The sequence below is a fragment of the Ostrea edulis genome, chromosome 9, assembly GCF_947568905.1.
Source record: "Ostrea edulis chromosome 9, xbOstEdul1.1, whole genome shotgun sequence".
NCBI classification, from domain to species: Eukaryota; Metazoa; Mollusca; class Bivalvia; order Ostreida; family Ostreidae; genus Ostrea; species Ostrea edulis.
The window spans coordinates 18,595,440-18,619,075 of NC_079172.1; the positions used below are offsets into that span (position 1 = coordinate 18,595,440).

General features: G+C 35.9%; 1 protein-coding gene across 1 annotated transcript in view; it reads right to left on the bottom strand.

Annotated features, from left to right (window-relative positions):
- Positions 1-23,636, bottom strand: part of LOC125657966 (DNA polymerase nu-like) — a 35,007-nt gene that overhangs the window by 982 nt on the left and 10,389 nt on the right. Inside the window, exons 9-22 of the mRNA XM_056148745.1 lie at positions 17,946-18,061; positions 17,574-17,686; positions 17,271-17,489; positions 14,382-14,465; positions 14,109-14,279; positions 12,087-12,276; positions 8,906-8,989; positions 8,287-8,401; positions 7,032-7,114; positions 5,080-5,151; positions 4,617-4,676; positions 1,958-2,068; positions 1,725-1,803; positions 205-272 (exon numbers count right to left, since the gene is read on the bottom strand). Of these exons, the coding sequence (XP_056004720.1) occupies positions 205-272; positions 1,725-1,803; positions 1,958-2,068; positions 4,617-4,676; positions 5,080-5,151; positions 7,032-7,114; positions 8,287-8,401; positions 8,906-8,989; positions 12,087-12,276; positions 14,109-14,279; positions 14,382-14,465; positions 17,271-17,489; positions 17,574-17,686; positions 17,946-18,061 (1,565 nt within the window). The remainder of the gene's footprint in view (positions 1-204; positions 273-1,724; positions 1,804-1,957; positions 2,069-4,616; positions 4,677-5,079; positions 5,152-7,031; positions 7,115-8,286; positions 8,402-8,905; positions 8,990-12,086; positions 12,277-14,108; positions 14,280-14,381; positions 14,466-17,270; positions 17,490-17,573; positions 17,687-17,945; positions 18,062-23,636) is intronic.

The window sequence follows — 23,636 nt, forward strand, 5'->3', positions numbered from 1 at the left end:
CTGCCCTATGTACAAGTTATTTATTTTTTTTTTTTTTTTACAATTAGCCAATAAAATGCTACATTTTAATGACCATGATCAATGGGTTAAATTTCATTGAAAATGCAGAATATCAATTAAAACAATTTAATTACCAATACATGTAAAAAATATAAAATTAATGTCTCCTGATTTATTTTTGTCAAAAAATGAACTCTTACACACCCCCAGCACTTGAGATATGCTCATCTGGTACTTCAAATATCAATTCATCATGGATTTGAACCAGAAGTCTGCAACAAAGGATAAGGACGTCAGTGGTATGAAACAAGAGGCCCATGAACCACATTGGTCACCTTAGCCCATATTTAAAGATTTTCCCTACATATCCGCGTGTAAAACTTTAATCCCTATTGTGGCCCCAACCTACCCCCAGGGGCCATAATTTTTACAAGCTTGAATCTGCACTATGTCAGGAGGCTTTCTTGTAAATGTAAGCTTTTCTGGTTCTTAGAAGATTTTTAAAGATTTTCCCTATATACTTGTATGTAAAAACTATGATCCCTATTGTGTTCCCGCCCTACCCCCAGGGACCATGGTTTTGACAAAATTGTATCTGCACAATGTCAGGAAGCTTCCATATTAATATAAACTTTTCTGGTCCAGTGGTTCTTGAGAAGAAAATTTTCTCGATATACTTTGATCCCCTATTGTTGCCCCATCCTACCCCCGGGGGCCATGATCTGAACAAACTTGAATCTACTGTATACCAGGAAGCTTTAGGTAAATCTCCACACTTATGGCCCAATGGTTCTTGAGAAGACTTTTAAAGATATTTCCCATATATTTGCATGTTTAAAGATTCTCCCTAAATATTCTTATGTATAACTTTGATCCCCTTTTTGTGTCCCACCCTACCCCTGTGGATCACGATGTTAACACACTTGAATCTCGGATCCATTACGTCAGGAAGCTTAACTTTCAGTAAATTTCAGTTTTCCTGGCCCTGTGATTCTTGAAAAGAAGATTCTTAAATGACTCCACCTTATTTTTGTGATTATCTCCCCTTTGCGGGGGGAATGGCACTTAATTTGAATAAACTTGAATTCCCTTCATCCAAGGATGATTTGTACCAAGTTAGTTGTTGCCTATTAGTTCTGGAGAAGATCATTTTCCTATATATCAAAACTTTGATCCCCTTTTGTAGCCCCACCTTGTCCCTGGGGGCCATGATCTGAACAAACTTGAACCTCCTTTATACCAAGAAATTTTCAGGTAAATCTCCACTCTTATGGCCCAGTGGTTCTTGAGAAGAAGACTTGTAAAGATATTCCCTATATATTCGTATGTAGAACTTTGATCCCCTATTGTGGCCTCACCCTACCCCCGGGGGTCATGATTTTAACAAACTTGAATCTCCATTATGTAAAGAAGCTTTCATGTAAATTTCAGCTTTTCTGGTCCAGTGGTTCTGGAGAATATTTTTAGATGACCTCACCCTATTTTTGTGATTATCTCCCTTTGAAGGGGACATGGTCCTTCATTTTACCAAACTTGAATCTCCTTCACCCAAGGATGAGTTGTGTCAAGTTTGGTTGAAATTGGCCCAGTGATTCTGGAGAAGAAGTCGAAAGTATGGCATCACTGTGTATACATGTACGTAAACATCTCACTCATCCTCTACATTCACATCAATGGAAATCCAGGCCGGTATGCAAGCATGGTTTCTACAATTATATTCATACCTTACTTTTAGATCTGAATGTTGAAGTAGTGTGTGTTCTACTTGAAGCATAGCAGCTTTGCACAAATCAGCAGCAGACCCTAGAAAGGAAAACAAATTCTACATTCAAAATGTAGCGTTATAATATTGCGTTTCATAAAATATGCCTGCATGAAAAAACTAATCACATTTACACGTCCTCAATTAACAAAATAAAAAATTATCACTTGTAATTAAAAGTAGATTGGTACGTACCTTGAACACAGAAATTAACAGCTTTCCTCTCGGCTTTTGCTCGAAGTGGAGCATAGGGGTGATTTATGTTGGGGATCAATCTCCTCCTTTTGAAAATAGACTCTGTGTAACCTATAAGATTGGGAAAAGTTGCAATGTTCATACTAGGTTTGCATTATTGAATATACTGATCAAAAGAGAAACATACTAGTAGTAGTAATTTTTGCCGAGTCTAATCAAATAATTTTTTTATACATTTTATTTTTGGTCTAGAATGAATCACCTGATTACTCCTTGTTACATCTAATGCTATTGTTTACTGGATAGATATTCTATAGAATTTGAGGACAAAAAAATGTGTTTTCATAAAAATCCTAGAATAGGGTCTCTGTTACTCTCAATTGCTGTAAGTTCCTAATTCACGTGGTTGAAATACCAGAAGTCTATCAAGTGAATGGGTTCTCGATATTTGATTGTGTTGTCTTGAAATGTAACAACTTTTTGAGAAATGACACATCTGAATGATGCTCAATGCAAAGAACCATATCGCACCTTGGGAGCAGATATCAACAGCATGGTTCAACAAATGACTGTTATAGAGCAGGTGGACCACGCGTGCGGTCAGCAGCACACAATCGCTTCATCCGATTGCTTTATCTTTGCTTATGATTCACAACAGTGTCGTCTACAGTATCTGCCATATCTGGGATTTGCCGAAGATCAGATCAGACTGCTCACAATCGACTACGGAATGCTGGGATTAGACCATGCAGACTTGTTTGTGGCATTGTTCTGCCGGAACTGACTTCAATGGTCTCAAACTCATAGAGTAATTGGGCCACGGCAACGCTGGCGGACAGTTTGGTTCAGTGATGAATCTCCATTTTTACTGCAGAGGTCTGATGGAAGACTCTGAGTGTCTATATAGAAACCAAAGTGAACGTTTTGCTCAAAATTGTATCCAGGAGGCTGACCACTCTGGAGGGAGCAGCAATATCCTATACAGGCTGGACAGCATTGGCTAACATACAGGGCACTTTAATGGCTCAACAGTATATTGAAATCATACAGACACATAAGGGGGGGGGGGGGGGGGGGGGGGGGGGGGGCACACTCATGAATATTGAAATTAGGTGACCTTGAACTGTTAATGACTGTAATAATTATTTAATAAGTATTTCTCATTTCTTAAAAATAAAATTATATTGTGTGTTTCTTTTCTTTTTTCTTTTCTTTTTTGATCTGTACATTTTAACATGAGCTATTTTGAACAGATCTGTGCTATAGTTACAAAACATATGTTTATCAAAAATTTTCAACAAATCAACAAACAAGAGACCCATGGGCCACATCGCTCACCTGAGTCACCTTGGCCCATATCTGAAGACTTTCCATATATATTTGCATGTAAAACCTTAGTCCCTATTATGGCCCAAACTACCCTTTGCAAACTTGAATCTACACTATGTCAGAAAGCTTTCATGTAAATGTCAACTTCTTTGGCCCAATGGTTCTTGAGAAGAAGATTTTTAAAGCTTTCCTATATTTGTATGTAAAACTTTGAACCCCCCCCCCCCACTTGTGGCCCCATCCTACCCCCCGGGGCCCATGATTTGAACAAACTTGAATCTGCACTATGTCAGAAAGTTTTCTTGTAAATATCAGCTTTTCTGACTCAGTGGTTATTGAGAAAAAGATTTTAACTATATATTTGTATGTAAAACTTTGATCCCCTATTGTGGCCCCATCCAACCCCCGGAGCCCATGATTTGAACAAACTTGAATCTGCATTATGTCAGGAAGCTTTCATGTAAATCTCAGCTTTTCTGGCTTAGTGGTTCTTGAGAAGAAGATTTTTAAAGTTTTTCCCTATATATTTGTATGTAAAACTTTGATCCCCCCTTGTAGCCCCATCCTACCCCCAGGGGCCATGATTTGAACAAACTTGAATCTGCACTATGTCAGAAAGTTTTCATGTAAAAATCAGCTTTTCTGGCTCAGTGGTTCTTGAGAAGAAGATTTTTAAAGATTTTTCCTATATATTTGTATGTAAAACTTTGATCCCCTATTGTGGCCCCATCCAACCCCAGGGGCCCATGATTTGAACAAACTTGAATCTGCATTATGTCAGGAAGCTTTCATGTAAATCTCAGCTTTTCTGGCTTAGTGGTTCTTGAGAAGAAGATTTTTAAAGTTTTTCCCTATATATTTGTATGTAAAACTTTGATCCCCCCTTGTGGCCCCATCCTACCACCGGGGGACATGATTTAAACAAACTTAAATCTGCAATATGTCAGGAAGCTTTCAGGTAAATTTCAGCTCTTCTGGCCCAGTGGTTCTTGAGAAGATTTCTAAATGACCCCACCCTATTTTTGCATTTTTGTGATTATCTCCCCTTTGAAAGGGACATGGCCCTTCAATTGAACAAACTTGAAAGCCCTTCACCCAAGCATGCTTTTGGCCATGTCTGGTTGAAATTGGCCCAGTGGTTCATGAGAAGAAGATGAAAATGTGAAAAGTTTACAGACAGACGGACAGACAGACAGACGGACGCCGGACAAAATGTGATCAGAAAAGCTCACTTGAACCTTCGGTTCAGGTGAGCTAAAAATATATTCATTTCCATATCAAAATACAATTTTGATATTCAAACCTTAATGTCAGACTATAATCACCATACCTTTTTGTCTGCAAAATTCTATACATTTCCTGGAGAAATGATTTACAATAGGGAAAGAAACTGTAAAGAAAATACACTACTTTAGAAAAGCATACAGAACAACCAAGTTAACAACAAGGAACCCATTGGCTCTTAATGGAATATTGTGCAATTGAGAAATTAGTAGATAGTGCAAGACTCTGGGAACTGGATGTTGACAGGTTTTTGTGATCAGAAGATCTACTGATTATTACATCTTAAAATGTTTCTCCATCAAAAAATTATAGCCTGGTAAAATGTTTCTTACTAACTTTATCAGTGACATTGATCTTGGATAAATGACCTTGGTTAAGAGTCATAACACATACATTGTTTAGTATATAGATACACATGCTCATACAAAAATTGATGAAAGCTATGGTCCATCAATATATTAACATAGATTGCAAAATGATATCTGAGTGAACGATTAAAAATAAGTTACCCAAGAAGCTATCTATGATACTTTTAGCATCCATAGGAGTGATCTTCAAGTACTCTGCCAATTTTTCTTTTCCTGAAATGTGCAATCATGACTATTACCAAATTGTGTATTTGTAACTCACAAACTATTTTGTGCAATCATGAATTAACAAATTGTGTATTTGTAACTTACAAACTATTTTGTGCAATCATGAATTAACAAATTGTGTATTTGTACCTCACAAACTTATAATTTTGCGAAATCATGAATTAACATTAACTGCAACATACACTGTAAGGGCCACACTAATATCGATACATGTACAACACTTCTTTGATTTAAACTTTGGCATTGATTGTAAATCATCACACTCTGCAAAACTATAAATACATTTGTACAGTTAATTATAGTTCACACTACTGCATTAGGACAACATGAATTTCATAGCAACATTTTATTCAGTCTATACTTGTCAGTTAATGACATTTTTTGCACGTCTTTGATAACAAAGCCATACAGTAAACACTGTGTTTGTCAGTCCATCTTTTTTCTGGTTCGGCATTTCATTTGAATTCTTTTAAAAAAAATTTTAACAGTCTTTTAATAGTTTTTTATGTGCCATCTCAAGTATTCTTAAATAACACTTCACATTAAAGTAAGATGGTCAGAGAGTGCATGACTCATATTTTTTAGGTCACAAGGTCCAAATTCATAATAAACTAATAACCCTGGGATCTTGTGTTATTGGATATAACCCCCTAGTGCAAACATCCATGTATGAATGGACCCCATTGAAAATAAGCTTTCGAGCTTTCATGGGTTATCCTTATTTATGTTTGTATGTATGTACAAATGTATATACCAAATAAACATTTATTTATTTACAAACAAAGTAAAAAACTGGAGACCAACATTACGGAAGATTCTCACGAGTGGATATCATGCGGTATTCAACAGGGTCTGCATTTATTTAATCTATATGTACTCTGAATATCGGCCTGGGTAGCTCAGCAGTAGATTCTTTTGAGCAATGGCTACCAACTTCAGGTGCTGTGGGGCAAGTGATTATCTAGGTACACCAGAAGACTGCATGAACAAAGCGTCTGCAATATCTTACAAATTCCTGTGTAACTCTGATGGAGTGAAGGCTTCTGCTGGAATATGGGTCTAATGGAATATACCTGTCGCTCTAAATTCATTCAGACACAACATTGGATTCCATTGTTGAAGCAGACCATGCTTGTTCACATAGTTTTAAGCAAGAGGCCCATGGGCCACATCGCTCACCTGAATCACCTTGGCCTATATTTAAAGATTTTTCCTAGGTATATTCGCATGTAAAACTTTTATCCCTATTGTGGCCCCAACCTACCCCTGGGGGCCATGATTTTCACAAACTTGAATCTGCACTATGTCAGGAAGCTTTCATGTAAATGTACATTTGAATTTGCACTATGTCAGGAAGCTTTCATGTATATTTCAGCTCTTCTGGCCCAGTGGTTCTTGAGAATTTTTTTTTTAAATGACCTAACCCTATTTTTGCATTTCTAAGATTATCTCCCCTTTGAAGGGGGCATGGCCCTTCATTTGAATAAACATAAAAGCCCTTCACCCAAGGATGCTATTTGCCAAGTTTGACTGAAATTGGCCCAGTGGTTCTTGAGAAGATGTGAGGTTGTGTTTGGTTGGGACTGTATATGCTATCATTCAACATGATCGACATTATATACAGTACATGTACCAGTCATCATGAAGTCCTTATAAAGCTGACATATTTACCGAGATGAACATTAAGGAATATTAACTAAAATGTTTTAAACTGTTTACAGTACTAATCTGCATGCAGTTAGCTGTTCGCAAGCAGAGATATTCAGGAAGAAGAGATGATTCAGAATATCTAAGCACAGAAGAATTGCTGTAAGAACTTGTGAGTTAACAGTTTTACATGTAACAGGAATATAATGTAAAACTACCTGCACCATACATGACAGAATAAACTATCCTCTTTGTCTGTTCTCTTTCTGCAGAGGTGACATCAGCTGATGATTTCCTCAGCCTATAGAGACAAGCACATTGCTCTTAGTTTATTCTACAACAGGTATTATAACTTATTTAAAATTCATATTCTGAAGATATGTGTCTTATATAACTATAGATGTGTCGGCATGACATGAATGCCCCTGCCTGCAGTAAAATCAAATGTAGGAAATTCATCGAAGTATAGCATTGAATGTGGTATTTAATCTAAACAATGCGTGAACAGTGATTGAAATTTCTACTAATACAAAAGCAAATTACTAGTAAATTAAATTTTGACTACCAGTAGTAGAAATTAAGGTTTTACAAGCCCTAAAAACTTGTTCGACCAGAAAGGTTTGGCAAACAACCTTAACGTGTTACAACCCCAATGTGTTAGTGTAAAGCAAGATCTTTGACTTGTGAAAATTAGCAATCTACTAGGCATGCTTTTACTTCGTAATTTCTTTCATTTTAACCAATATGCACCTGTGTACCAAAAATCAGTTCAATATCTAAAGGCGTTAAGAAAAAAGTCTAGAAAACTGGTCATAACATGAATTTTTCTAAGTTAAAAGGGCACAGTGCCATCAAAAATCAACAAACCATAACAAAACTCGAACTCGATCTGTAGCTCCTCGATATTCAAAAGTTCAGTTCAATGTCTCAAGGCATTTAGAAAAAAAGTTCAGAAAACTGGGGTAAAACTATATGCACCCACCACTTTGTGGTGGGGGCATAAAAATTATGGCTGTGTCATTGTATTTAACTAGAAATGACCTCTTAAGTTGAAATATTGTCTTTGAAAATATAAAAAGCAAAGATGAAGCCATGCTTTTTTTTTTATTTCCAAACATTTTGACACAGTGAGGTTATTTCCCATCCACTGCAATGACAATGCCATTTTTCTAGTTCAAGGAAATACTCATATGCTTTTATGAGTCCTGGCCACTATAGAGACGGTCGTATAGATCAGGCATCATTCCTGAACTAAATTTTGTAGACATCAACATAAACAGACTTAATACAGTGATAACATTCCACTGAATACCTAAAATTGTCTCAAAATACCGAGATGGAATAACATATGCTAATGTGTGTGATTTATATTTGGAATAACCAGATGTTAGATTTCAGAACTCTTACAGAAAAGTATTAGAGACACAAAACATTCAAAGAATCACAAATATACAAATGTAAAATTCAACAAACCATTGAGCTGTGAGTTCTATGAATATGTCTTTGTCACTATGTTCTTTGAACAGTCTTAATAGAGTTGAATCATTTGATAAATGAGCTAGTAGTCTCAGTTCTATCTGCTGAAAATCTGCAACCAAAATAATTAACTTAATAATTAAACGAACTTCTTCAACATTTGACAGCGAAGGTGCAAAATATGGTAAACCAGACCATTATTTAAAGTTGAGTTCCCTAGATGAAACCCATCAAGAACATATGCTCTATCAGTTCAATACATACACATGCATATCTGGCAATGACTATCAAACTCGCATAACCATCACATTCATCTCCTTTTCATGAAGTAACTTCTTGAATTTCCAAAATTCAAATTCTGGTTATACAGGAAGGGTCAATCAGATCAGTTAGCTAATGTACATGTATATATGGTCAGGTGCTCTACCTAATGATCTTATTCTGCTACAATGCAATTAAACCCGTCTGTCACTGAAGCATATTCAAATTTTAAGATAATAGTAAAATATTTGTTTTTAACTTCAAATGTTCTTGCAAGTCTTTTTTATTTACATGAATTATAAATAAGCCAAAACTACAGAAACACTAGCCACAGTATCATGGAATGACTCTATACCTGCAGAGAGAAAAGACCATCCATCATGGCTTACAAAGGAATCCCTGGCAAATATCTCCACATTCTTCTCTTCAGTTTCCTTACCTATAATAATGCATAAGTTGACCTAATTCTGACATCTTCAGTTTCCTTTAACCTATAAAAATGCATAAGTTGACCTCATTCAGACATATTTTGGACATTTATAAATAATATTTGGGTGTCTTTTTATGACTGCCCCCAAAATACCTCAACTGTTTCACTAAGCTAACTACCATCTATTTTCCTTCTTGGCAATTACAAATGAATTTCAATTGATCCATATTCTGTGATTCATCACCCAGAAGGCTTTCAAAAAATAATTATTTGTATTTAAAGCACTATCAGTGTATACGAGGGTGAGTCAATAAGTAACCAGCCTAACTTATTTCTGGTTGAGATCCACCTCTTCTTTTTGATGTAATTGCCCTTTAGTGTAATGCACTTAGACCAAAAGTGTTCAAGTGCCATCAGCCTAGAACTGAAAAAGTCAGGGTCCTTTCCATTGACTCACTCCTCAACTACCATCATGACTTCTTCGTCAGACTGGAAGTCGCTAGGAGCTATTCAGGCAAATAGGCAGGATGTGGTATTAATTCATACCCGTTTTGCTCTACAGCATCCATTGCAACTTTGCAAGTGTGAACTCTCGCGTTGTCCTGTTACAGCAAAACACCTCTAGAGGATTTACCTCGGCGTTTTCACAAATGGCTGTTCTCAGATGGTCTATCAAATTTGCATAGTACACTCAAGTTATTGTACTTCTCTTAGGTAAAAAGTCCAACATAATAACGCCTTTTGAGTCCCAAAATACTGTGGCCATCACTTTACCAGCAGATGGTTGCGTCTTGAACTTCTTTGGTTTCGGGAACCCAGGCCCTACCCACTGACGACTCTGAGCTTTATTCTCTGGCTCATAATAATGAACCCAAGTCTCATCTACAGTCATCAGATGCAAAAGAAAATTTTTTGACCTAAAACGCTTCAACAAGGCGCTGCATACTGATACTCTGGTTAAAATTTTAACATTCCGCTGTTTGTGATGTAATATGTCACTATGTTGCTAAATGTTTAAACTTCTTGAAGATTTGAAATGAAAGCGCTAAAGCTTTACTAAACGTCTTCATGTATCTTCTTTTTTTTTTTTTTTTTTTAATCTTTTTACCTACATTTTTACCAATCATTGCAAAAAGTATCTATCTATCTATCTATATTGATGTGTCAGAATCCATTACTGTCTGCAGTGATACATCAAAAGCAGGGCTTAGTGTCAGAAGTAGTCATATGACTAATTTGGCCCAATCCTAGAGTCAATACCCCATGATTGCAAAATTCACAATTTTGATACATCCATATCTTCTTTTCCTATAATGATTTTAGTTTTCATAGCATATCAGCAAAAGAAGTATTTCAAATGATTCAGAAAATATAATCACTGATAATTTTGGCTCCACCATGGAACCAAACCCTTACCCCTAGGATCATAAAATTTACAATTTTTGTAAAGGACTACCTGCTTTTTCTAAATATCCATTTAATTTCAATTTAGTATCAATCACTCTAAAGAAGATGTTATTTATATGTTCTACACATATACCAATTAGTATCAATCACTCTAAAGAAGATGTTATTTAAATGTTCTACACATATACCAAGTTTGGCCCTACTCTGGGGATCATGAATTTCACAATTTTGGATAGAGGTCTTTGTGACTGACATCACTATGCATTTAGTTTTTCTTAATTATGTGTGGTTGTAGAGAAGATTCTTGAAAACTGGTCAATTTTTGGGAGTTTTTGTCCTCAAACCTTAGGCCCTAGGGGTGCAGGAATCCTGAAATTTATAATGTATGTCCCTCTTGTACCAATAATGCTTCATACCAAATTTGAAAAGAATTGATTTAGTGGAACCTTATTAAGTTAAAAATGTTTGATTGCTCACACATTCAATAATTCACCATTTTGGTCCCACCCTGATATTAAAACCCCTAATCCTGGGATCATCAAATTTACAATTTCGGTAAAAGACCACCTCCTCTTTCTTAATATCCATTTAGTTTCAATCTAGTATCAATAGCACTAAAGAAGATATTATTTAGATTGCATTGTTTAGATACCTAGCACGAGCTGTACACGACGATATTCTAAAAATATTATGTTTTGAGAAATGAAATGTTGTCATATTATTTTCTGTTGACAAATAGTATTTTCAATTTCAAAACGCAAACTAATTAATGCACAGTGCATCAAGATTTATGTATACTGTTACGTTTCATGAACTTCACTTATAGAATAAACTGCTTTATACCTATACGATATTTGACTTACTTGTTAGCAGTTGTAACTTTCAAATAATCTTATCAAATCCATATCGTTATTCGTTAGGTACAATGTTGTGACATTCATTCAGACTAACCATGTATAATGACAGAATATCATGAACTCTGAAACCGATGTTTAAAACTACTTCAGTATCAGAAACAAACTACGAACAATAGAAATGAACTGTAACTGATTTTATAGAACTTCATTGCTTTGCATATCATTATGAAAAATTTCTTTGTTTAATATGGGTGGGTACAATGTTATTAAGTAACGTTTAGGAGTTAAACATGCCAACATAATTAGATAAACATTTACGACGTTATCAGTATGGGATATTACTACGTCATCAAAACAACGTTTGTAAATAAAAGACAGCTGTTCAAGTGAGAGTAGAAGCCAGTGGACTGCAGGGATCGACTCAGCATACTTCAGGTATAAGACAGTGGTATGTACTAAACAGTACCAAGTCTAAGTTACGTGTAACCATGTACCTATTAATTAAGTGCGACATCAAGTTTTAAAGTAATTTACAGTTCCATTTAGTAGGAACATCCTAATAAACTTTATACAAATTATTATTCTTATAACTATGAAGTAAAAGGATTATTTAAAAGTGGACCAACAACTGGTCGTCGTTCGTTATATAAACCAACACGATGTACGTAACCATTTCAACCATGACAATTTACCAGAAAATAAACAGCGGCCCATGATTTTGTAATCACGTACCTAACCCTTGGTTTCGTTACAATATAAATTAACAATTATACAGCGACATACACCGACACAGAGGTGAATATTTTATTTTTGTTTTAATATGTTAAATAACTCACTCCTACCAATGATGCAATGTTTGGCTGTATCAGTGATGGAGATCAAACTGGAGGATTTCGGGATAGCCTGAATATTGGGGGTGTGAGAGGATAGTCGACCAGTGGCAGCAGAGGTCTGGTCCCAATGTGACGACAGGTACCCATCCACCACTGCATTCATCATCCCATCTATGTACGTGGATTTCAATTTCTGAATCTATAAAAGATATTAACAGGAATGAAAAATGTTGCTCTATATAACATATATCAGTAAGAGTTGTGCCCCTTATCACGCATTATTCAGACTATTTACTTGCAAATAAGTTAACCTGTATGGTTTTATTTTCATCATATTGTTTTAGTGTAGAAAGATATAATTAAGGGTTTTTTAACACACACAATTTTGATCATTTAAGAAGGTATTAAAATGGATAAGCTAGATGACTTTAATTGTCTCAAGGCAATCTGAAAGAACAACAACTCCGATTCTGAATTTTCCCCCACAAAAACAGAGAAAATAGGAACACAAAATTAACTTCTTAAAGTCAAAATTGTACAACTAAAAGTAAATTATATAGAACTGATAAAATTTAGAAATATAATCTTATTACATTTTTCTATATTTAGTGAAATTTAATGTTTAATTTAAATCAATAAAATATTCAAACCATTTTTAATCAAACAAATGAAAAATTATATATATTCTACATTTTGTCCAGTGAACCTTGATCAAAAAACAAATCTCTTCATACCACATGTCTGTTTCTGTGTGAAGCATGACACGTCAGTTAAAGAGTAGATAAAGTCCAGGCTTTGGAAGCAGGTAAATGACTACATGCATCTACCTGTGCCGAAAAGCATGGTACATATCTTACAATTGATAACTAGAACAAGAGATGTATCTAGCAAAATGGGCCCTCAAGTATTTTAGTGATAAAGAGCAATCCCTCAAAATATAGCAATATTAATTGTTGTTAAAATATTACAGTTAATCAAAGATGAAAACCAACTCGTGATTGGTAATCGTGACCCTTTTCTTTACAAGTATGCAAAAAATGATGCCACGTTTTTTGAAAAACATTGTTGCACAAGATAAGGGTCTTTTTGGCTATATCTCATGGGAGAGAAATGATTTTAAGTGCAGCACTAGTCCAAGGATTAATAGATTTAGGGGGGGGGGGGGGGGGGGGGGGGGGGTTCTTCAGAGCATTTCAAAAAAGGATGCACTTTATTGAAAGGTTAAGATAACGAACAATGATTAACCTCATAATTTCTATAAAGGCCACATATCTTGATGATTGTGAGGGAAATCTAACTCATTTCCAAATCATAAGGACACACATTACACACATCTTCAAGCTGTCATTTTGTCACCAAAAATTGAAGTCAATGAAAATTGCTCTATATCATATATTTCAGTAACAACAACAGTACTAAATTTTACCCTCAAAGCAGGCACATGAATATGTGATTTTGGTGATTAACTTAAATAATTATTGTCTTGCAAGACAGTAATAAAAATGTATTTCTTTAAACTAAAACGGTTATCTAACGTAGTTTTAATAGGTTTCTCTTGTTTAGTACAAAATGTTTTTATTGGTCATTAATACATGTATATATTTCTATGCCATTGAGACATTTTGTGAAAAAAAGGTTGTCATCACTTTCACAGCTAATGCCCCTTAATTTTAATAACATATATCTACATACCAATTAGAAAGCTTATAGTTTTCAAAGCTACACGTACAGTAGACTTGCTCAAGTCTATGTTGTTTTTATTACTTTATCATTTCATCCAAATTTTACTGTGTTTTAGAAATCTAAATATCTTCTCTCTACCATATTAATGTCACCAAACATCTATGTTTGGCATTATCAAAAGTATTAAAGAGAGCACCGATTATTAAACATAGAGACTTGAGCAAGTCTACACGCACAGTGACAATGGTATGATAGTAGAGTGTTGTGTGGTTGAATTTTAATAAGAATCGAAACTAATTCAATGCTCTGGCCAAATAGCTAGATGTTGACTAACATTCTCAGACTCACGACTTTTTCACCCACCTGTCGGTACTCTAGTATGACAGATGGGAGGGGATGTACACCTGCTAACTGTGACAGCACGGATTCTGAGGTTGACCACTGATGCCCTACTGCTGTTTTGGCAAGCTTTGTGTCTGTCAGTAATTTTGTATGAAGCTTCAGTTCTTCAAAAAGAACCTAAAAAGAATGAACAAACTTAAATTGGTTGTAATTATTAAGATAAAATTTTGTACATTTTAAGACCATAAAATGGAAACTTAAAAGTGTTTTCAATATGACCTGTCGAATCTGAGCTGGACTGGAAATGGCAAAGGTGTGTCCCACAATGTCATGTGCTTTCTGCTCTAAGGAATTCATCTTTATCTACAAGAAGTAATTAGACTATCACTCTGTGTTGCATAAGTCCACTTTGGGCTTAGTTTGGCTCTATAGTAGATTATAATTATTCAGTACATTAATAATATCTGGTCCAAGAAACATCAATATTGGAAAATGCAGACATGTAGCAACAACACCCCTCTCCAATTTTGTTGACAATGTACTTTTTCTGTTATTTTTACATAATTTCCCCTACTTTTTCATAGTTAATGGTATTTGAGACCTATCCTTCAATCTGTTTAACATACTGATCAATACTGAAGGGTCAACCTTCTCCCTCAGAATTCCATTTAAAAAACTTTTTAAAACATTTTCATCAATTATTTTTAGAAAACAATATATCTTTAATGATCAAATGTAAAAGTTCCAACAATAAATGAATGGAGTATACTGTAAACCAACATTTATTCCTGACTACTTTATTTCATGATTCACCTGTGGTAAACTGATTTGTGGTGAGTAATTTTCGAAATCAAGCCTTTTTCGAACCTATGACAGACATTTAAAGACTGGTTCGTGACAATAAACATCCGCAACGATGAGATTCTCACGGAATTTTCTCACATGCAAATAAAAGTTGCTTTACAGCAACTTTTTCATTAAAAAAATATGGATCACAGCATGGGGTGATATCTGTGCTAGGATATTGACTGAATATGAATTGGGAATACATGCCTCCTCCTACTGTTCAGCAGACTCATCGAGCCTGCAAGGTCGATAGCCTAAAAAAAGACTGATCGAGCTTGTGAGATCGATAGCCTCAAAAAAGACTAATCGAGCTTGTGAGGTCGATAGCCTAAAAAAAGACTGCACACAGGCATATTTCTCAATATTTAATCAATAATCTTTATATTTTTAATTCTATGGGAACAAATCCCAAATCTAACAGAGCACACTGGTGTACACTTTTGGTGACAGATGAATTAAGTGTCCACGATTATTACAACAGATACAAGTAACAGTATAGTCCCTGTAAAATGTGTACTTTTCTGGATTACTCTTTATTGAGTCTATAGAAAAACAAGATATGTTTGTGAAACATAAATGCCCCCGATCATGGCCAATTCCAAAGATGGCCAAGGTCACAAGGACAAATCTCTTGGTACCAGTAGAAAGATCTTGTCACAAGAAATGCTCATGTGCAAGATGAAAACTCTAATATTTACCATTTAGAAGTTATGAACAATGTCAATTTTTTTTAAATTAGGTCAAATGCCAAGGTCAAAAGGTTTAGTACCCATGGAACGGTCTTGTCACAAGGAATACTCATGTGAAATATCAAAACTCTAGCACTTACTGTTCAAAAGTTATTAGTAAGGTTAAAGTTTCAGACAGAATGACAGACAAGACAAAAACAATATGCCCCTCGATCTTCAATCTTGGGGGCATAGTAATATCAAATGTAATAATGACATTTATTTTGAATCACAGTGTACAAAATTCTGCTTTATTTCAAGATATAGAATAACAAACTTGTATATCAATTACAAAATTCATATGCATGCACAAATCAGTCTTACGTCAGTTTAATTCACATAGTCGAAAAAACTAAAAAAAATCTGCTACTTGATAAAATTGACGAAGCCAATTAACTATTAAACTTACACCTCTCACCCACTTCATACTTTGTTTTTTCATGACACAATAGTTTTTGATTGATAAATTTTTCATATAACCCATAACCTACAATACATGTTATTTGACAAGAAGAGAATTATAATGAATTCCTGTTGACAACATAGGAGAATCCGTAAGAATCTGTATTCTTATTCTGTGTTACTTGTGAAGCTGTCGTTTATCCATCCATTCATCTGTTCAATTGTCTTTGCATTGCGTATTCCTTACGAGAGGGTCACTTACATTGTACTACACATGTATAGTCAGGAAAGTGTTTCACACCCCTGCCAGCATATAAATAATATAAATGTATAAATAGCAGGAGCCAAAAGTTATTTCCCTTTGTTTAAGTCTTGCACACAGTGAGAAACAAAAAAATGTTTTCATGCACATGCAGTGGGTAAAATCATATATTGCCTAAAAGCAGCTGTCATATATAACTATCCGATCTGTGGGGAAAAACATAAATCTAGGAAGTTTACAAATTGAGTATAAGTTGATAATAAAATAGCTTGATCACCACCTTTCCTTCATAAAAGTAGCACTCGAATCAAGGAAGAAATAAATAACAATTTCATAATGAATTTAATGGCCAAATTCCTACAAATTATTCTTGATATGATCAGTTTAATGTATACTATTCAGACGGTTCGATCGCCGGTGGCCAGATGGCTCAGTTGGTAAAGCACCTGACTAGAGATTGAGGGGAGGCAGGTTCAAATCCTGGTCTGGTCAATTGCATTTTTTCCCTTACGATTATATTTGGTGTTGGTGACCCCGACCCCCCCCCCCCCCCCCCCCTCTCCTTCCTTGGACTTGCATTTGAAAATCCTGCCAGGGGCAAAAATATCTGGGTTGTGTGTCTTTGAGGATGAAGACAATTTAAGGAGGGAGGACTGTTGTGGTCAGACGAGTTTGATCGCCGTGTGGCCAGATAGCTCAGTTGGTAGAGCACCCGACTATAGATTCAGGGGCCTTGAATCAAATCCAGGTCTGATTTATTGCATTTTCTCCCTTCTGGTTACAAATGTATATCAATGGCTGATATAAACAAAATATATGCTTTCATAACTTTTATTGTTATAAAACAGTACATGTATTTGTACCCAAACATTCTATAGAATACTGAATCTAAAGAGCTGATATTTCAGAAATTTCATATCAAATAATTACCTTTAAAATTTCTGAGAACTTCAGCATTGTTTTTGTATGAACTTTTATTTTTCTTGTATCCATGGCAGCTAAAATGGGCATCAATTTAGTCTCTATACCAAGAAATAACTGTTCTAGATTTTTGGAGCGTAGGTTTTGGAATTGCTTTTGCATCAGTTCTAGCAGCATGTCCAAATCTTCAGATAAAGAGTTGTCTCCAAGATGATCAATGGACTGTTTCTAAATAAAACAATCAGATTTAGATTAAATAACATAAGTACCTATTCCAGATTTCTTTTTACTGATCCTATAGTATAAACAAACCTTCTGTTGTATTCCATTGTCTATGAGCATTTGCTGGAAGTTGGAGGTTGCTTTATCTGGATTTGATAACCACTCAGCAACAACCGGATCCCACACCGTTGATGCCAGAAAATCTAGGTACATAGAGGTCAAACATACTCATCCACTTTTTTTAATTCTTCATGGGTGTTAAGTTTGCAGAGAGCAAAATTGTACAAAAATGTGCATTGATGAAAAATTAAAAATCTGGGGAAAGTAATACATTTTAGGATCTCTAGTATTTTTATAAGAACAAAATATCATCAAAATATGGTAAACTTTGCTTACAATAACTGAGAGATTTAGATTGATCACAAATACTGTAATGCATGCACAGGTATAATATACATGTACCATTCATGGGACACTTCTCAATTTTCTCCAGGTATTTCAACACAACAATGAGAAAGTCTTTTGCACAATAGCATACTTGTCTGCTTCTACTGTTGAGGAATTCTTTTAAAAAATCACTGGAAAGAATGATAAAAACAGTACAAGGTCACCCCAAAAAGAACTACTCTAAACTCTGCATTTGTAAATAAAAAAAACTTTACAGTATATATTTCAAAAGTGATTAATTCTGATGATGAAATTATTGATGCCTAAACTGCACAATTAACGAGCATCCACCTAGAATGTACAGATCTGATTTCTTTTATTTCTGTATGTTCGCAGCCATGCGACTCAAATTTATTTGTGTATTGACAGGTGACTGTCGATGAAATAATTTAAACAAGATGTACTGTGAGCAATGCTCACTAAGAATACCCCTCGCTTACCCCAATCTCCCAAAGGGTGTTGTTAATAGGTATAAATTACCTCTTTCCTGAGTGTAAAAATATGGTATGCCTTTGTAGAAGAAAATGGAAGATATAGTCTGAACACAAATCCATGGCATAAACCTATAATTTTGACCTTGAGATCAAAGGTCAAGGTCATAAAGAGGTCATGAATGTACATGACACATAGTCTCATGGTGATACACCCATGTCTTATGGCATGACTATGTCAAAACCCTATAATCAATTTTGACCTTGAGGTCAAAGTTCAAGGTCATATAGAGGTCATGAAGGTACTCGACAGATCGTCTCACGGTGATACACTCATGTGTCAAATATGATATGCTTATGTCAAAGAACAAAGAAGTCACTGCCCTGACACGAATCCATAGTAAAAACCTTTAATTTTGACCTTGAGGTCAAGGTCATATGGAAGTCATGAAGGTACATGACATATCGTCTCATGGTGATACACTCATGTGTCAAATATGGTATACCTATGTCAAAGAACAAAGAAGTTATGGCCCGGACACGAATCCATTGTAAAAAACCTTTAATTTTGACCTTGAGGTCAAGGTCATATAGAGGTCATGAAGGTACTCGACACATTGTCTCATGGTGATCTACCTGTGTGCCAAATATGGTATGCGTAAGTCAAAGAACAAAGAAGTTATGGCCCGGACACGAATCTGCACAGACAGACAGACGGACGGACGGATGGACAGACAGACAGAGTGATTCCTGTATACCCCCCAGAACTTCATTCGGGGGGTATAATAACAATCTCTAAATTAAGGGTGCAACGATAAACCGTGAGACGGTATATCACGGTAATATTATGCTACGGTTCGATTCTCGATACGCCATACTGTACTGCGGTTCGGTATTCTCGGTCCGGATTTATATGAATCGTCCGCTTTCTTTCTAAATTTACGATGTAACAAGAGGTACTGTGAGCAATGCTCACTAAGAATACCCCCCGCTTACCCCAATCTCCCAAAGGGTGTAGGTAATAGGTAAAACTTCAGTATTATGATCCAAAAGGTATCTAGGAACACAGCATCTCCATGCGATGAAAAAAGCCATTAAAGAATTTAAATGGAAACCATATTGCTACTTCGATGTCCAGTGCGCATGACCTTTGACCTTTTGACCCCAAAATTGATAGGGAACATCTTCATCCCATGGGTAGTCCATATGTATGATATGGTGACTGTAGGTGGAAAGGATAACGCTTTAGAGCCTGGAAACCATATTGCTACTTCGATGTCCAGTGCGCATGACCTTTGACCTTTTGACCCCAAAATTGATAGGGAACATCTTCATCCCATGGGTAGTCCATATGTAAGATATGGTGACTGTAGGTGGAAAGGATAACGCTTTAGAGCCTGGAAACCATATTGCTACTTCGATGTCCAGTGCGCTTGACCTTTGACCTTTTGACCCCAAAATCAATAGGGAACATCTTCATCCCATGGGTAGTCCATATGTATGATATGGTGACTGTAGGTGGAAAGGATAACGCTTTAGAGCCTGGAAACCATATTGCTACTTCGATGTCCAGTGCGCTTGACCTTTGACCTTTTGACCCCAAAATCAATAGGGAACATCTTCATCCCATGGGTAGTCCATATGTATGATATGGTGACTGTAGGTGGAAAGGATAACGCTTTAGAGCCCGGAAACCATATTGCTACCTCGATGTCCAGTGCGCTTGACCTTTGACCTTTTGACCCCAAAATCGATAGGGAACATCTTCATCCCATGGGTAGTCCATATGTATGATATGGTGACTGTAGGTGGAAAGGATAACCCTTTAGAGCCCGGAAACCATATTGCTACTTCGATGTCCAGTGCGCTTGACCTTTGGACCCCAAAATCGATAGGGAACATCTTCTTCCCATGGGTAGTCCATATGTATGATATGGTGACGGTAGGTGGAAAGGATAATGCTTTAGAGTCCGGAAACCATTGCGTCTACAGACGGACGGACGGACGGACGGACAGACAGACGGACAACCCGATTCCAGTATACCCCCCCCACAACTTGTTGCGGGGGGTATAAAAATGGCTCCCGGTAGTGGAAAACGTGGTTCTGTTAAATTAATTGCTCCTCTGCTGTGGTGGCTTCAGCATGAAGAGAAATTTCCTCTCCTAGCTAGGCTGGCAAAAACATTTTTGTGCATTCAGGGTACTTCAGTACCCAGTGAGCGTGTATTCTCAACTGCAGGTGACATTGTTACTGCACAAAGATCTGTGTTAAGTGCCAATCATGTTGATGTCCTAATTTTCTTGAAGAAAAATATGCAGCTTTAAAGAGACATTAAATGATACCAAAATCAATGTAATTATGTTCCCCAAACAAAGTTTGGGAACATATTGTTTTTACTCTGTTTCTTATTAAGGTCTTCCGTCTCCTGCGGAAGACCTTACTATTATTGTTCGCGTTCTTCTTCTTCATTATTATTATTATTAAGGTCTTCAATCTCCTGCGGAAGACCTTACTATTATTGTTCGCGTTCTTCTTCTTCATTATTAAGGTCTTCCGTCTCCTGCGGAAGACCTTACTATTATTGTTTGCGTTCTTCTTCTTCATTATTATTATTAAGGTCTTCCGTCTCCTGCGGAAGACCTTACTATTATTGTTCGCGTTCTTCTTCTTCATTATTATTATTATTAAGGTCTTCCGTCTCCTGCGGAAGACCTTACTATTATTGTTCGCGTTCTTCTTCTTCATTATTATTATTAAGGTCTTCCGTCTCCTGCGGAAGACCTTACTATTATTGTTCGCGTTCTTCTTCTTCATTATTATTATTATTATTTTCCTTGGTAGTACACGCGTTTTTCTCAGCCATTTCTCGATCGATTTTCACGAAATTTTCAGGAAAGATGTCTTTTGGTGACGAGACTTTGCTTGCAAAATTTCGTGCTTGACATCACTTCCGGTCAGGAGTTATCTCTCTTTTAGTGACTTTTTGAAGGGCCTTGTTGTCCACACATCTCCTCCGTCAGTTTTGAAGCTAGAGTCTTGAAATTTCTACACAAGATAGAGTAAACATTTTAGAAGATTTGTGGGGGATTCGATTTTACCGGAGGCGATTTGCCTAAACGCTCGCCTGGACCTGAAAAAATGGATGCCAAAATGTTTCGCCGATTTCGGTGATTTTTGACCTTTGATCTCCAATATCTTTTTTCTTGCAAATATTTTGTTCAGACATGTAGAACAAAAGTTGTGCACATTTACGAGATCTTTTCCAAAATATCAAGATTTAGGGGCTATCCCCTTAAATTAGGGATCTAGAAGGGCTGAAAGTCTAGATCAAATATTTCAAAAATCGTTAATATTTTGGTATAAGTCAAAGAACAAAAAATGTTCATCTCAACAATCCAAATCTATTCATATAAAAATGTAGGTCATATGTTACGTAATAAGGGATTTTAAGGGCCAAAACCATAATTTTTTTACCCCTTGTATCTCGAAAACGACAAATATTTTGAAAAGCAATAAAGAACAAAAGTTGTTCAGAATGATGATCTGAACAATATGCATATTTCGTTTTTACCCTATGTGGCCCCGTTAGGGAGCTACAGTTTGGCCCCTAAAAATTACTTCTAGAAATAACTCGAGAACGGTAAAGAATTTCTAAATACTTGTTGAACAAAAAATGTTTGAAATGTCATGACCTTTCTTACGATATCAAGCAAAAGGGGCTGACCCTTTAAATTAGGGGCCCAGAAGGGTCCAAAGGTTTATGAGAATATCTCAGAAACTATTAATATTTTCTAATAAGTCATTGAAGCGGAAATGTTCATCTAAACGAGCTTGTTCTTTTCAAATCAAAAAGTAGGTCATATGTTACGTAATAAGGGATTTTAAGGGCCAAAATCATAAATAATTGACGCCTCATATCTTGAAAACGACAAATATTTTGAAAAGCATTATTGAACAAAAGTTGTTCAGAATGATAATCTAAACAATATGTACATTTCGTTTTTTCCCTATGTGGCCCCGTTAGGAAGCTACAGTTTGGCCCCTAAATATTTCTTGTAGAGATAACTCGAGAACGGTAAAGAATTTCTAAATACTTGTTGAGCAAAAAATGTTTAAAATGACAAGGCCTTTCTTACGATATCAAGCAAAACGGGCTGGCCCTTTAAATTAGGGGTTCAGAAGGGTCCAAATGTTTTTGAGAATATCTCAGAAACTATTAATATTTTATAATAAGTTGTAGAAGCGGAAATGTTCATCTCAACGAGCTTGATCTTATCAAATCAAAAAGTAGGTCATATGTTACGTAATTAGAGATTTTAAGGGCCAAAATCGTAAATATTTGACGCCTCATATCTTTAAAACGACATATTTTTTGAAAAGCATTATTGAACAAAAGTTGTTCAATGTGTCATAACCTATCGATCAATATCAAAAAATGGGTCTGTGGGCCTCATGGCTCGCCTGTAGAGTCGATTTTTGTCGATATCAGTCGATTTCAAAAACTTGTAACTGGTAAATATTTTGTAAGGACATATTGAACAAAAGTTGTTCAGTTTATCGAGATCTATCGATTGATATCAAGAAATAGGCCTATGGTCCTAATGGCTCGCCTGTAGAGTCGATTTTTTTGTCGATATCGGTCGATCTCAATAACTTTTTACAGGTAAATATTTTGTAAAGACATATAGAACTAAAGTTGTTGAGTCTATAGAGGGCTAACAAATGACATCAAGAAATAGGCCCGCGGGCCTTATGGCTCGCCTGGAGAGTCGAATTTCAAACGAATTTCACCGCAACTTTGCTTCAGCAGCTTATGATATGAAAAATTGATTATATCTAAAGTGTCTTAAAGTCGGAAACTAAATTGGGACTCATTTGTCTTTCTTTTTTTTTTTTAACTCCGAGTGCATCAACAAATCGGACGGAAGACCTACTCGTTGCTCGCAACGAGATCGTGTCTAGTTATTATTATTATTATTCTTTTTCTCCGGTACTTTTTTGTCCGGTAGTGTTCTCAGAAACTACAAAAGGGATCGATATGAAACTTTCCAGGATGATAGTATAGCGTTTGTAGATGTGCATAGTGATAGTCATTTTGTTTGCACGTGCATGCACGCGCGCGCACGTGCATTGCAATTTTGGTACAAAAAATGGAAATCAGAATATTGAAGGAAGCGATATAAAACCTAAATAGGATGATAGTATATCATTTGTACATATGAAAAATAATAGTTATTTTGCCAGCACGCGCACGCATGCGCGTGCACGCGCATT